Below are 17438 nucleotides of genomic sequence, written 5' to 3'. Positions count from 1 at the left end.
GGTGGAGATGATTACCTTTATCTCTTTTCTTTTGAGAGTGGGATTAACCCTTTTGGGTCAAATGGGCCAACCAATATTGCTATAAAATTAAATAACAAAATTCAAAAAATAGATAAAATACAAAAAATATAGAAATTAAAAAAATTGGAAACATTTTTAACATAACAGATTCAACATATTAAACAATAATAAGTATAATAAATAGGAAATATTTTTATTAGTGATGAAAATGGAATATAAAATTTAAAACCAATTGGAAATAAAATTATCTTTCTGTACTCTCTCATTAAATCTCATATCCAAGGTATATTTTCACATTAAATTCTATATTTAAGATATATGTTTCTCATCATTAAATTCTAAAAATTTGAAAACAAAACCATTTTCTTCCCTCCTGGTGGTGGGTAAAAAATTCAACCATTTGAGGTCAAATGGGTTAATCAATAATGTCATAATTCTATAATAAAAAATTAAAATAAATAAAATATAAAATACAAAAAAGGGCATACCTCTAATATTGTATATTCGTTATATTAAACAAAAATAAGTATGAAATGTAAAAAGTATTTTTATTAATGATGAAAATGGAATGCCAAATTTAAAATCAATCTAGAAATGAAATGATATCATAGTCAAATAATAAATTAAAAAAATAAGAAAATACAAAGAATCACAAAAATTTAAAAAAATAAAAAAATCCGTACATATGTCTAATGTTATATATTTATAAAAAAATAAAATATTGGGTACATTTATAATATAATACATCTATTCTATATATATATAAAGCAAGGTTGTCCATGTTATCATGCCTCTCTTTGCTCCAAACCCCCTCTTAATTTCATTTTCTTCTTGACTTTTGTATTTTTTTAATTCCACATAATTGGCCATTAAACCAATAAGGAAATAACATAGGCTAAATTATCTCAAAGCAACCAATAGATAAAGAAAGAGAGATTTGCTTTTCTAATGTCTAGCCAAGTGGCACCACTATCTCCTACTTTCTCCTAAATTATCTCTAACTCCTATTTATCATCTCCTCCACTTTGTAACTATATCTATCTAAAGAAAGTTTGAATTAAAAAAAAAAAAAACTTAAAAAATTATTTAATTATTATAACAAAATTATATAATAACTTCAAAATATTTATTAAAACACAAAACCAATTCCAATAGATTTAATAATATTCATATCATTAATAATGTTATATTTTTACAAAATTCATCAAAAAATTATGTACTAACAATATAATTTTATGGATTATTTAATTTAAATGTTATTCAAATAATAAAAATTTAACATTAAAAATAAATTATTACTTAAATATCTTGATAACAAAATATTAAAAATAACTAAATAATTATATAAAAAATATTTAATATTATGTAATGACTTCAAAATAAATAAAATTCAAATAACGAAAAAGTTTAAATATTTTACATATTATTTAAATATTTAAACAACTAAATATTAAAAATAATGAAATATTTAACAAAACTAAATTTTAAATAGTTAAAGTAATGAAATTATGTAATAAATTTAAAAAAAATCTTAAAAGTATAAAAACAAATTTAATAGATTTCACAGTATTCAAAATAGTATTATTATAATATTTTACAAAATTAATAACAAAATTGTAATAATAGTGTAAATTATAATTTTCTTGATTATTAAATTCAATAAATAATTAATATTTTAAAAATTTAAATAATGATATGTTTAAATAACTAAATAATATTGTACACTTATATAAATTAATAATTATATAAAATTACTTTCAGAAAAATAATATTTATTAATAATAAATTTGAAATCTTAGTCTACATTTGTTATATATTTATACATACTTAAATTAATATTTGTTGTATTTTTAGTGATTATTTATTGTATTTTCCTTATAAATATATTTTCAATAATTATGTATAAATATATTTTTTTATTTAACAGAAATTTTTTTTAATAAATATTGGACATTAAAATACTGTTATTTAAATTTTTAAATTTTATTTATTGTACTTATTGTATTTTTTTTATAATTGTTTTTACTAATTATGTATTTTTTTAATTATTGTAATATTTATTAGATATTAAACTTTTACTTGAGATTACACCATTTATTAACTAGGTTAATATATTTTCAGTATTTATTGCATTTTTGTAATTATTTTAATTATTATATTTTCATTATAATGTCATTTGCAATAATTATGTATTTTTTCTATAAATTTCAATAATTATTGAAGATTAAACTGTTATTATTTATTAGAAATTCATTTTTAATTTATTTGTTTGGTCAACCAAGTCGACCTAGTCAAGTTGGGAAGTTGGTCACCCAAAACCGACTGACCATTAGTGAAAAGTAGCCAACCCGAGTTGTATCGGTCTATTAATCAATTAAAAAATTAAACTAACACAATTAAATTTAAATTTATAAAATTAGTGATATTATTAAAAAATACATTAAAAAAATAAATTTATGATATAAAATATTTTAATATAAGAAATATGAGAATTTCCCACTTTTTGTATTAAAAAATTATATTGTAGTAATATATATATATATTATATGGTTAGGTCGGGTCGGTTTACAAGTGGCTAAACTAAAATTGACCCAACCTGGTCGAGTTGGGAAATTGTTGAACCTAAGCTGATATGAAATACTTGAAAATTGACAAACTTGGGTCGAGTTGGTCGAATTGGTTATTTTCATCGGTTTGATGAATAACCCTAGATGAAATTAATTATTATTAATTTTTTATTGTAAAAAATTTATTAAAAGTAGTATATAAAATATAAATAATTATTAATTATTTAAAAAGTCAAAATATAAAAAAATTGTATACTCTTATGTGTTTCTATTATTTAGCTTTCGCTTAACAAAGCCTATGCATCACATGGGTCCCTGCTAGTTTATTATATAAAACAAAAATAACTACTATACATAAGAAATGATTTTATCAATAATAAAAATGTAATATAAAATTTAATGTCAACCAAAAAATCCAACTATTTTTCTTTTTGGGTGGTGGGTTAGTGGTTTGGTTCAAACGGATTGACCAATGATAAGATAGTTAAATAATAAATATTGAAAAAATAAAAAAGTATAAGTACAAGTAATTAAAAGAATATATAAAAATTACATATTAATTATGTCAAACAAAAATTAAGTGTGATAAGTAAAAATTATTTATATAAAATAGATGAATATATAATGTAAAATTAGTTCGAAAGCAAAGCTATTTTCTTATCTATATGGTGGGTCAATGATCTAATTTTTCAAAGAAACTCATGATGTCATAATTGAATAATGAACATTAAAGAAAATATAGAACACAAAAAAAATGACAAAATTTTGTCAAAAGCATTTGGGAACATTTCTAATGTTATATATTCAACATATTAAATAAAGATAATTGTTAAAATAATTATTTTTTTATTTATAACGAAAATGCAACACAAAATTTAATAATAATAATGCTGGTGTTAAAGTATATCATGTTCCATAGGGAAGTGATTACATTCAATTTCCTAATAAAAATAAAACTATATTTTGTTATAGATGAGTTTAAATAGCTCCATATTTGATTTTTTTTTAATTCAAAAAATTCACTACATTTTAGGGAACTGGGAAACAATTTGAAGAAGAGAGAGAATAAATTGATATAGACACTTCATTTTAAGTATATGGATAGAAATAGAATAGATTATAATGGTCTATGAAAGTTAAATATTAAACAATACAAGTTAATAGACTGTACTGTATGCAAAATGATTTTATGTTTCAGGTTTCATGGCAGTAAAAAAGGATGTAAGATAACTTGACACTACTATTATATAGATTTACTTTAAAATACTTTATTTTTTCTCTAGAAATAGATTCTTGATTTACATTAATTTGAAATTATGATTTACATTTTAGGATTTTCTCAATTATTTGTTTTATCCTCGGGACAATTAATGTACAGATTACATTTGATTTAATCCCTTAAATCTTACCATTTCATACTGGATTTTCTTATGATGGCACGGGGCCACGTTAGTATGAATAGAAATAGAATAGATTAAAAACTAATACAGACAGTACTGTAGTGGATATGGTTAATTTTTACTAAAACAGATAATTTCTTGCCATGTGGCCATGCCACATTATTACTATGAAAAGTCTATATGTCCATTATGTGGATGCTTTAAACCAGTCGATTTAACCAAATTATTCTATATTACTAAAATGCAATTGTCCATATCAGCACCCCATTTCCCATCTCTCTCTCTCTCTCTCTCTCTCTCTCTCTCTCTCTCTCTCTATATATATATATATATATATATATATATATATACACATATACATATTGCATTTATTAACATAATCTCTATCATCGGACGTTAATAAATACTTACAACATCTACTAAATAACTCGCATTCTCAATAGAACCATCACCTTCCAAATCTTATTTAAGTTAAACTTTAAACATTAAAATAAGTAAAAAAGATATCTAAAAGATTAATAAGAGAAAATAATAACTTAGAAAATAAGTAATATTAATAATTAATCATAAAATCTTATTAATCATACTAATTATTATTGATAAAACGTATAGTTTTAAATCAATTTAAGTTCCTTTTGAAATAATTACATTAATAAAGTTTTACAATTAATTTTAAATTTTTACTATCAAAGTAAAAAAAAAAATTGTATTAAATTTAAAGTTAATTTTTACTAATATAATGTCCATTTTAAATTTTTTTAAAAACAATAAAACTTGATACAAACTTTTGGCTAATCTCATTGAGATAAAACATAGATTGTAGTTAGACCAATTAGACATTATGAGTTGGATTTGTAACAACTTGAATCAATTGAGTGTTACAAGATTCTGTTTGCAGTCTACAGAGATGGAAACTCCACATAGATAGCCACAAACAGGTACTCGGATGACATTTGATAACATTCTTCTGGAATATTTTGTGTTCCAGAAGCAAAAGATAGTTGCATATTAGTCCTTGTATGACAGGAAAAGGAATTGTTCCATTGGGACGTTATCAATTACAGACTTAGTAAGCTAGATTGTGTGTGTATGATGTTGGAAACATGCTAGTCACTGTAATAGTTGTGGACCTTTGTGGTCATTGTGGAGAGTTAACATTCTTCTACATGGAAAACTAAAAGGGCTCATTTATATCAATTACTTGCCTAAAACACTTAAGAATTACAACGCAACTTATTTCCTGTTCTATTTCCGATCCGTGCAGCATTTTGTTTTACTGCAAAAGGGCTTTCGGGAAGAAACAGAGTTGTATAAAACTTTACAAAAGATGATTTCTATTGACTCCACGTTTTCTCTCTAATTAATCACTAATGATAATCAGCATGCACAGTGAAATACCGAGTTGCTAAAACACCTTGATTTGGCTGCTATCTTTCTTATACCTCTTTCATTGAAGGAGGACCTTACGTCTAGTGGAGAGTTGTAGGTCCTTTCCATCATGTTGATCTTGGGTGCCTCAAGGATTGCTTTGGGCAAAGATAAGGCCCACTGCATGCCCCAAATTGCAAGAGGCCTCATATATATAAGGGACCGGTAGTGTCCATCAATCGTCCAGCCTTCTGGAGTCTGGAACCAGTACCTGCACATAATAATGAAGACACAGTTATATCTATCAAGTTTGCCACATCGCATGTATACCCAGAACAACAAAGCACCCTGTACAGTCAGTCAGAGTTGCCATACTGAACAATGTTATAACTTTGGTACATGGACAGCTTTGCGATGGGGTCACTGCCTAACTGGTTTTTAATTGATGACCATCTAAAACATGCTTTTGATACTTGACAATTTTGTATTATTAATACATTATTTCATTATCGTTGCTCTAAAACAAGGGACCATTGCTTAGTGTAATGATAAAATCTCAGGTTGGCAAGCGTGAGAACACAGGTTGTAGTTTGTAAGTGGCCACCTCTGCCAAATCTAATCCCAAGACCCCAGATAGCTGGCCAACATTGAGTAATGGCTTTTCTTATCTTCTTATTACTGCTAAAAGAAGATACAATGGTGAAACTTTACTGCATTGGACACCTAGATTAAGGGACAAGTAAAGACAATTCTAATGTCAACTGAGAATTTTTATTGATAAGAGAACAAATTCAGGTTTTTCAAAACAATGGGATGCATTATAGATACGGAAACCAAAAAAGGTTCTTGATGTGTTATCAAGCAAGTGCACCATATTACATTCATTTTGGTGGTTGCACGCAAAGTGAATTGATAAAAAAATTCCATAGAAAAAACTGCTATTTTATGATGTTTGGCTGCATGGAAAATGGCCATGGAAACAAATGTTTCCAAAACATTAGTAGCAGTTTCAGGAAAATGGACATCCCTTCCCTTCTAAGTCAAAACATTAGTAGCATCTGTGTTCCTCTGTTATAATGCAAAACCAAATTCAACCTAACTACAGAACAGTAGATTTATCTTATGAACATTAATTTTTTTGGTCGATAATCTTGTGAACATTCCAATCATAAACATTAATATCTTATGGCTAGCAATGCAATATGGAGCAGAGTGTTGTGCAATCAAGAAAAAACATGTCCAGAAAATGAGTGGCAGAAATGCATATGCCGATGATGGATGGGTGGAAAAAACTAGAAGGGATAGGGTCAGAAGTGAAGTCATCTGAAAGTAAACTGAGATGGATTGTTACATGCATAGAAGACCATCTAAAGCACCTATGAAAAGAAGAAACTAATGCAAGTTGAAGGGGCTAGAAAGGCTAGGGATAGACCAAAACAGGGCTGCAAATGAATCAGATTTTGATCTGATCCGATTCGAATCTAATTTGTTTATACCAAATCCAAATATGCAATTACCATTAACGAATCAATTGGGTTGAATTCGGATAGGCCCCTAAATAAGACAAGGCTATTTATGTCATTATCATTGACACAAGGAAAAAAAGTAAAAAACAATAATTACCTCGTCCAAGGTGGCCAATAATGATCCTAGGCTACATTCTATGATGACTAAAAAGACAATATAAAGATAAAAAAAAAAAAAACTTAGATGCAAAAAAAGGGTTTAAATCCAAGAATGTTCAAAAAAACAAAGAAAGGGTTTTTCTTCAGTCAGGATCTGTGTTCACACTTAGCAGGAGATACAGTCATACAAAGCCTTTTTCTTCATTCTTCCTAAACCCCACTGTAACTTCTGGGTTTGTTCTTCCCAAATGCTCATGCCAGGCCCAACCATCTAACAGTGCTTTCTCATCTCCATTCAATGCAAAGGTTTATTCTTTGTTCTTCCTAAATCCATCGTGGTTGTGCCAATACAAAGTTTGTTCTTTCCAAACGCTCATGCCCAATGGCCCAACATTGCTTCTTTTTCTTCAATCATTAGTCTCACTCTCCATCTTCTTACAATATTGTAGATAGAGTCAAATTGAATACAAATTAGATATCTGACAATGAAAGCAAATTGAATTCAAATAGGAGTCTATTTATATCCATCATATTCATATCAAATTTGAATCACATATTTTTCTTATTGAATCAACTTCAGATATTCAATCTATTTGCAACCCTAGACCAAAATGGATATGGGTTGAAGTAATAATAAATGATTTAAGCATTCAAATTTAACAATGAATATGACACTAAACAGAACGGAATGGCAAAACAGGATTCATGTAGCTGACCCCACATAGTTGGGACAAGACTTAGATTATGATGATGATGAAATCATTTCTACTGATATGTGGTTTCCTCAAACTGACAAGCCATGACATCACCATGTAGTTTTCCTGACCCACTTGGCATGACTTGGGTTTGTGACCACAGACTCCACACCATTAATGATATATCCAAGCATACTTTGCCTGACTATGCAAATCTGTATAGATTGAGCCCACTCAAGATAATTGGCACCATCTAATTTTAAAGAGGCCACCAGCATTTGGGGCTCTCCTCACCAACGCATGTAATAAAGTTTTGATCAACAATAAAATTATTCCCTAAAGCGTCCATCAACCATCAAATCCTTCAATCCACAATTACTTCTAGTTCAAGAACCACAATATACTAAAGATCTTGATCTACAATCAAGATCTCCCAAATCTGTACAGTGAAACACTACCCTAAGCCAATATCCACTATGAGAAACTTGGGACACTCGCTCCAAAATCCCCAGAAGCCCATAAATACACAACTGCCTCCAAAAACTTGTAAAAGAGACTGATCTAGGTCTGAGCGCCACATCAAACTCTCTTGAGACTTCAATCAACCCAAGGAAGCCTATGGAACTCTGATTTTCCTCAATTTTTGGGTAGAGTCTCTGAGATCCTCTCAGGCACCCAAGGTAGCAAATCAATCTCCAAAAATTCCTTGAAAATCAGGCAGAATTAACAGTATAGACCATCCCTTCTATGTCTCCCTTGAATAATTGGGTGAGGAAGAAAGAAGAAAAAAGAGAGAGAGAAATCAGTAATGGGAGCAATCAAACAATGGGATGTGTGTTCCCTACTTATATGAGTAACTGTATTACACGAGAAAAAGTTGCATATACCCATGGCTAACAGCAACATAAAAAAAAAAAAAAAATGAAAGCATAAAAGTATGTGGGCTAATGTACTGGAATACCCTGTAAAAGCAGAAATAGAAGCTACCTAACAACATCTATGACATGAACCATTCAAAGGAACCTAAAAGATATTAGTTCTGCCACTGCACCAACTCTCTCTCTCTCTCTCTCTCTCTCTCTCTCTCTCTCTCTCTCTCTCTCTCTCCATGTTTGGCATAGAGTTTAGGTTGAACACAAACATCCAGGCTGTGTGTGGACAAGGCCCAGGAAACTTTACATCTTATCTACTTATTGTAGTTGAATGTACAAACAAAGCTGTGTTACTAAAAAAATTCATCCACTTGTACAATGTTTCTAGCTTAAACTTCAGAGAAAGCTCCTTTTTATTCAAAAGAAGAGACTTTACCTCTTTTTTATCAAAAAGCAGTGGAGGTTTTAGCTCCTTTCTTATTGAATCCCAAGTGCCAAACCAAAACAAAAATCAGCATCGAACTTTCTTTCTTTTTTCTTTTTTCATTTTTTGTGGGAGTGAGGGCTGTTTGTGGGTGTGTTCAGAAAATGCAATAAACCAGACACTAGGACATTTCTAATGGTTGGCAAAATTAGCCAAAATGCAATCTACCAGGAAAAGAACATACCCGAATCCCTCTTCTGACCAGCCTGCAGTGAAAATACCTTCAGCAGTTATAAATGCTTGTTCCTCCATACCAGCTAAAATCATTGTAGCTGACAAACCATATGTGACACCTGTCCAGATTTCGCGTGACTGCATGCAAGACAGATCTACCTTTCCATTGGGATGCATTCCATTTACAGCACCCATCCTGCCTCCTCTGACTTTCATAACATTGAAATCATATATTTTATGGAGTGTGGTTCTAATTTTGAAATCATCAAAAAGGGAAGGCAAGCCTGAAGAAGCTGTATACCATTGTCCTGCCAGCTGATCCGCTTGTATAGATTTACTGTTGCTGCTTGATCCACTATCATAGTTAAAATATGATCCATTCCACAGCTTTTCTTCAAACACAGACTTGGCCTTTGCAAATTTGCTTTTGCACTTTTCAGCAAAGTCCTTATCACCAACACGAAGAGCCATTGCAGCTGCAGCTTGGAGTGCAGCAAGCCATAGGCAGCCACAGTAAGCACTGATACCATGAACAGTCCAAGCATCATAAGTTTGATCTGGGAATCCATCATTCTCAATGAGACCATCACCATCCCTATCAAATTGTTCCATGTACTCCATTGCAGCACGAACAGCTGGCCACACATCCACTGCAAATGACAGGTCCTCTGTTGCAGCGAAGTCTCTATACACCTGAAGCACAAATTTTGGGTTGAGGTCTTTCCATCTACTTGTATCATGTATGTTATATGCATTCATTTCATGCCATGGATCATGTGTGCCCAGATCGTGAGGAACAGCTCCTCTAACCTTTCGGATTCCTGAATTGCCCTCTGCCAGGAATTTGACTTTTCTTCCATCCTCAGATAAGACAGCTTTGGCAAACTCACGCTGAATGCTCAACTCAATTTTGGGGAACAAAGCAAGAAGAGCAAAAGATGCATAGAAATGCACATCATATGTGCACCACATTATATATTCTACTCCCTCCAAATATAGAAACCCACCAACATCATCATCATCTGGATCTGACCATGCTCTATGATATAAAGGAATATATCCATTTTTCCTCTCTTGAGATATTGCTGAATAATTTTTGCATAAAGATCTTGTGACTTTTTTTTCATCATTATCTTTAACTTCATTTGCAGAAGTACTTTCATTATCGTTAAGTATAGTATGCGCTACAGATGCACCTTGTCCGGATATCTTGCCTGAAGTAACACTAACATCTGAATTCTCTCTGTTTTTTGATTTGTGCTGATAATCACCAAAGTGAGACCTAAAATCTGTATCTGATGATGGTGAATCTGTATAAGAAAATGACATAATGATCATGATGCTATCTTAATAGTACAAGCAGACAAATTATACCAGTCAATTTGGTAGCAAATTTTGAACAAAAAAAAAGTCATTCATCTTTGCCAATTGCTGAATCTTAGGTTTGCATTAAATCAGTATTTTAAAGCTCCAAATGGAAAGACTGCAACACCAATAGAGCAGATTTTCTAAAGAAACCAGTTTGGTTCATTCCATCAACACCCAATTTGTGTATGTATTAAGTAGGTCAACATTTGCATTCACATATAGGAGGCTTCCAAGTCAATACTCAGGTACTTCTTGCATGGTTTTGTGGACCATAGTCCTTGAGCTTTGGTGGTTCAACCAGTAAACCAATCAAACCATTGGTTTGTGTTAAACCAGATATTGCAAAATAACATTATTAAGCTACAGGTTCCAGAGTATTAATATTCTTTGCTTTATTTAATAAAATATATTGTTTATATTGCATATAATGTACAGATTCTCTATGAAAGGAGATCTTCAAGAAACTAAACTTTCTCTACCAACTCAAGTTTGCCATTAATGGTTATAAATAAAAGGGTGAGCACTTCAAGTTTTCATTCTAAAATATAAGATAGTAAATTTTTATGACAAAAATTATAGATTTATTTGCTATTTTCTCACAGCAGTTAAAGCCACGCCATTTATCATGATTTAATGCCCATAATTATGGGACCCAAATATTTAAGAGACTTTCCAAATTTGTCTTATCCAACTTATTTTTCTTTACCATTTCCTTTAATCCTATCCTAACCATGTATCTTATTTTTCTTCATTATACTGCCTTCTATTTCTCATGTTTCATTAAATTTATCTATCATTTTGAAGTTATCAAGTGCATTCCCAACCCATCTACAATAACATTGGTTCAGTTTTAGGTTTGTTTTGAAAATTTGATGGCAAGGCAGCATTATGAACATTAGGAAAAAAAGCATCACCCAGTTTTTTGCAACTTTAGCTCCAATTAAATATGCTAGTATCTATGCTAATGTGTGTGTGTGTGGAGAGAGTGTAGGCATGGCATACTCACTTGGAAACTATGAAGACCTGAAATTTTAGTGTAAAAGATGTACCTGTCCAAACTGTGCCTCCAGCAACCAAAAAGTAAAGTTCATTAAACAATGTAAATTTGTACCTGCAACCATTATGAAACATTATGAATATGACATGGACCAACTCCAATAATGACTTCAAAATTTTCACATATTATTAATTTCAAAGTAAACTCGCCCAGATGGGTACATAGGTGTGCAACTTGTTTGGCTGATGGTTTGGCTAAGCAAGGGATTAATAGACAGTAAATATTTTGTGCTCAAATGTAAAAGGGATGGTGGTTTGAGGTTATAGATGTCTTTTTTCTTTTGTATCCACAACCTATTGTTGTAACTCTCTTAATTTTTTAATGAATGAGTTTTTGCTCATAAAAAAAAAAAAAAAACAAATTCAGTAACCTGCATACAACTTATGTTCCATAAAACTAACATAACAGTAATATTTTGAAACAGAACACAGGATGTCTAAACTTTTTTCAGAGACGGAGTATTGTTGGGGACTTGGGGTTCATGTTTGTCCAAACTGGCCTAGCGGGCAGGCCAGCCTACACAGTCAAAACATGTTAATGGATGATGTTTGTTGAGACTTGGCTGATAACACTTGTTTTGTTTTTAAAGTTCAGTTAGAGTTACTGGGCCCTAGGCCCATTAGTTTATGTTTCGTTAAGAGTGTTTTTTATGTTGATTAGTAGTAGCCAACTTACTAAGGGTATACTTGTCATTGTAATTATATTTTTTTTGTGACTATATAAGATAATGAAAGGGGCGGCCAGATCTGATTTTGGCCTTTTCCCATTATTTTCAATTTCTCTCCTCTTCTCTGCAAAAAGACAAAAACTTCTGTTCTCTTTCTTTTCTTTCACAGGTTTCAAATCAGATTGAAGCTTTGCACTTCCTACTTGGTATTAGGGCATCTTTAGAGGTTTTTTTAGTTGTTCCATCATGCAGCCCTAGATCAGCCAACTGGATGATGAGTTAAAGAGCTGATTGAGGACTTCAAGAGAGCCCAGTTTTTGGATATTTTTTAGTGGATCTACAATCCCTTGTAACAGATCTAGGGTCCATCACCAAAATCAGAAAGAACTGGAGAAAGGAGAAGAGTCTTGATTGTAGGACTTTTCAATTTTGACCAAGGGGCGCTCTACTTTTTGGTTTTCTTGGTATTTTCTGAATAGAGCGGTTCAAGTCCCAGTTTTTTCTGAGGTTTCTAGAGGGAGCAGTAGCCTCTTCTTTTCCTTCTACTTGCTCCCACGGAGAAGAGAATCTTGGTGGGGGGAGCTTTTGAGGTGTTAGGAGGGTGGTTGGGGCTTATAAAGAGGATAAATCTTTTTTCTTTCATCTCCAATTGATTTCCTAAACTGTTCTAAGAATTATAGAAGGTTAATGGAGTTGAATACAAATCCATAGGTGAAATGGGACTAGGCGGAGGAGGTGCTAGTGACCCTTTCAGGGTAGGGACCATCACTACGATTAAGTTGGATGGTACAAACTACTTAAAATGGTCTCAATTAGCAAAGATGGCTATTGGAGCTCATGGAAAGTTGGGGTATGTCACCGGTGAAGAGAAGAAGACTGAGACTAACTACTCCCGGTGGGTACAAGAGAGCTACATGACGATGACCTAGCTGTGCAATTGTATGTTATCCCATACAAGTAAGAACTTTCAATGGGCTAACACAGCTAAGGAGATTTGGGACAGAGTAGCAGAAACTTATTCATAGAGCGAGAATGTTGTTACAGTCTACCAGTTGAGGAAATTAGGTGATTGCTACTAGGCAGGGAGATAAGCCTGTTGCAGTTTATTTTTCAGCCCTCAAAACCTTATGGTAGGAGATAGATCATTTGGAAACTGTGGTTTGGGAGAATAGTAAAGATGTAACCACTTATCAAAAGGTGGTATAGAAGAATAGAGTGTTTAAGTTTCTAACAGGACTCGACCGAGAGTATGACATTGTACGATAATGCAACTCTCTCTCAAGCATATGCATGTGTCTAGAGAGGGCAGTAGGAGGAATGTGATGATGAGAAACCTAAGCCCTGAGCAAAATGGCTATGGTCAACACAGTGAAACCTAAGCCGAGTGGGGATAAGGGTGGCAATGAACCTAGGAAAGAGGACAAGGACTTGATCGGCGATTACTATAAGGAACCTAAGTATAGTAGAGATACCTCTTGGAAGCTCTACCCATACCTTATACCAAGTTGGCTCATAAACAAGAAGGGGATTGTTAATATGGCAATGACTGCTGATTCATCAAGAATACCTACTACAACTTCTCTAGAATCTATTGCAACAATTGTAGTTAGGGCAGAATTGGAGAGATATGGACAGTTTCTGAGTTAGAGAGATACTATCAGTTCTAGCTCATCATCGGGTGGACAACAAGGTGTAGGTGGCTCAAGAGGTAGTCATTCTAATTCGTTTGCACATACAAGTAATTCACATGTAACTGCAAACTATGCCTCCACTACAGGTAAGGGGGGACCTCCTTGGATTAAAGACTCTGGAGCCTCAAAACACATGACCAATATTTCCACCATTTTCTACTCATACCATCTCAGCTCTGGTAGAGATAGAGTTTCCACAATTGATGGATCCCATGCTCCCATTGTTGGGAAGGGGTCTATCAAGATAACCATTACCATTACCCTACCTTTCGTACTCCATGTCCCTAGACTAGGCACCAACCTTTTATCTCTTAGTAGTTTGACAAAGAATTTGAATTGTTTAGTAATTTTTTTCTCTTGGTCATTGTGTTTTGTAGGATCTAAAATAAAAGAGGACGATTGAGAGTGGTTGTGGCTTGTGAGGTGAAAGGAATCTATTTTCTTGATGTGCTTCTTATTCATCAAAGTCATCATGTCAATAGGGATAATGAGTCAAAGTTAATGGGTCAATTTATGCTTTGGCATAACTGGTTAGGGCATTTCTCTTTTGCTTCTTTGCGTTTTTTTGTCTGCAAAGTTTTTTTAGTCTGTTAGGTTGTCCAGTTTAGAGTGTAAGGATTGTCAACTTGAAAAATATTATAGACATTCTTTTAAAGCAAGCAATAAAAGATGTTCTTCAATTTTTGACATAGTTCATACTAATGTGTAGGAACCATATCACATTCCTTCTATGGGTGGCTACCATAATTTTCTCTTGTTTGTGGATGATTATTCTCGGTACTCTTGGATATACTTGATGAAATCTCGTGATGAGATACCTTTTTTGGTACAACAGCTCCATCATATGGTGTTAATGTAGTTTGGAGTACAAGTGAAAGTGTTTAGATTAGATAATGCTAGGGAATAATTTGAGAAAAAACCGGCATCATACTTATTGGAGCATGGAGTAGTCCATCAAAGTAGTTATACATACACTCCACAACAAAATGGTATAGCAAAAAGGAAGAACAAACATATTATGGAAGTAGCAAGAAGTATGATGGTGAGCTCTACAATTCCAGTTCGGTTTTGGGGTGATGTAGCCCTTACAACAGTCTTCTTGATTAATTGGGTACCCTTTCGTATTCTTGGATACACTACTCCATTCAGCCTTTTTTTTTCCTGAGGGAGAGATGTTCCATGTTCCTTTAAGGGTATTTGAATGTGTATGCTTTGTCCATATTCTTGGTCCTCACCACACAAAGCTGGACCCTAAGGTGAAGAAGTGTGTTTTCCTTGGGCATGTAAGAAATTAAAAAGGGTGTTGCTATAATCCGGTCTCAAGGAGTCAGTATGTTACCATGGATGTCACTTTCTTTGAGTCCACACCCTTTTTCACTAGGAGTCTTTCTCAAGAGGTGTGTTTTGGGGAAGGGAGTGAGCAATCTACACCACTTCCCATTCTAGCTCCTTTGTCCACTCTAGTGTTTAACCCATCGACTCCACCTACTTTGTCGGCTCCGCTGTATCCTGCTTAGTTTTTTTACAAAACATTGCCTATGACAACACAAGGAACTTGATTCCACAATAGAGGAACCTATGCCACTTCCTATCGGCTTATCGAAGATTGCAGGTTCAATTGACATAGACCCAAGTATGCCTCTTGCTCCATTTGATGGTTCAGTTCCTGTTGATAGTACCACCCTTGTTCCTAACACCATTGCAAATGACCTAGACCTCCATATTACACTCCAAAAGGGGAAGTGGAAGTGTACAACTCATTGCATTTCACATCATCTTTCCTACAATGGGCTCACCCTCCTACCAGGCCTTCTTTCCCTCCCTTGACTCTATGTCTAAAGTCTAAACCCATAAGTGTTAATGAGTCCCTCTCCAAACCTAAGTAGAAGATAGCTATGCAAGAGGAAATGGATGCATTGATTAAAAATTAGACATGGGAGGTTGTGGATTTACTTGATGGCAAGGAGACAGTTGGATGTAGATAAGTTTATATAGTTAAGTACAAAGCTAATGCAAGTATAGAAAGGCACAAGGCGAGGCTAGTTGTAAAAGGGTATACTCAAGACTTATGGGAAAGACTATTTGGAGAACTTTGCACCGGTGGCCAAGATGAGTTCAGTTAAAATCCTATTATCTCAAGAGCAACCTACTCTTGGCCCCTCTTCCAATTGGTTTTTACAATGAGATGTGGCCAAAGGAAAGGTGTGTAGGTTAAAGAAGTCTTTATATGATTTGAAGTAATCATCTAAAGCTTGGTTTGACAGGTTTAGAAGTGCATTGACTACATTTGGCTATACTCAAACCTAATATGGTCATACTCTGTTTGTGAAGAGAAGGGGATCACTGGTGTCAGTGCTGATAGTGTATGTGGATGACATTTTAGTCATAGGAAATGACTTAAGTGAGATTGATATCTTGAAGATGAACCTACACCAAAAGATTGATATTAAGGACCTTGGGGAGCTGAAGTATTTTCTAGGCATTGAGGTGGCAAGGTCCAAGCATGGGATCTTCATTTCACAGAGGAAGTATGTTTTAGACCTACTATAGGAGACAAGAAAACTTGGGGCAAGGCTAGTTGATACACCTATTGATCAGAACCACAAGATGAATGCTTCATATGGAGAGCTAGTGAAGGATGTTGGAAGGTATTAGAGATTGGTGGGCCGGTTGCTATACTTGTGCATGACACGACCGGATATCTCTTATGAAGCTAGTGTGGTAAGTCAGTATATACATGCCCCACGAGTTCAGCACTAGAAGGCTATTGATAGGTTACTTGCCTATTTTAAGGGACATCCAAGTAGAGGCATACTGTTTGCTAACCATGGCCATTTGAAGTTAGAAGCTTACATAGATGTTGATTGGGTAGGGTGCCTAGATGACAGGAGATCTACATCGGGAGTTTGCATTTGTTGTAAGGCTTAAGTGTTCCTTGTAACTGATGTTAGTGGGACAGTTTCAGCTACTAGTCCTTTCTTTTTTTTTTTTCTTTTTCTTATTGTTCTTATCCTATGATAGGCCGCCAGGGGCATACTTGTAATTTTGTCTTCTCTTATAAAGATTAATATAAGTAAAAGACTGGCGGCTACCAGTACTGTATTCTACTTTTCTTTCTATCATCCGTATCTCTCTATCTCTCTCTCTATCTCTCTCTCTCAATCACCACAAGAAACAACATGGTATTAGAGCGGAATTTCTGGGCTGGAGAAGACCTACGATCCTAGCATCAGCCTTTCCAAAGGGGATTGGACGTGGCTACTTTTGTTTTAGGAAAAAAAAAAACCCTAGCGGCTGTTGGTCTCAGTTCTCTCTGGCGGCTACACTTACAGAAACCCTAGCGGCGGCTTGTGTTTTCAATCTTCTTTGGCGGTTGTGCTTGCAAAAACCCTAATAAGTCCTGGCAGCTGGAAACCCTAGTAAGTGTTGGCGGCTGTATTTCTTCTGAA

General features: G+C 33.3%; 1 protein-coding gene across 1 annotated transcript in view; it reads right to left on the bottom strand.

Moving 5' to 3' along the window:
* Positions 1 to 5157: 5157 nt before the first annotated feature.
* The window catches only part of LOC148874806 (Beta-glucosidase, GBA2 type family protein), a 29687-nt gene continuing 17406 nt past the window's right edge, over positions 5158 to 17438 (bottom strand). The window contains exons 16-18 of the mRNA XM_088964172.1: positions 11624 to 11685; positions 9217 to 10516; positions 5158 to 5627 (exon numbers count right to left, since the gene is read on the bottom strand). Coding sequence (XP_088820298.1) covers positions 5366 to 5627; positions 9217 to 10516; positions 11624 to 11685 — 1624 coding nt within the window. The 3' untranslated portion in view covers positions 5158 to 5365. The remainder of the gene's footprint in view (positions 5628 to 9216; positions 10517 to 11623; positions 11686 to 17438) is intronic.

Source organism: Nelumbo lutea, chromosome 1 (genome assembly GCF_056320005.1).
Source record: "Nelumbo lutea isolate HS-2025 chromosome 1, American lotus-T2T, whole genome shotgun sequence".
NCBI lineage: Eukaryota > Viridiplantae > Streptophyta > Magnoliopsida > Proteales > Nelumbonaceae > Nelumbo > Nelumbo lutea.
This window is presented reverse-complemented; position numbering and strand designations above follow the sequence as displayed.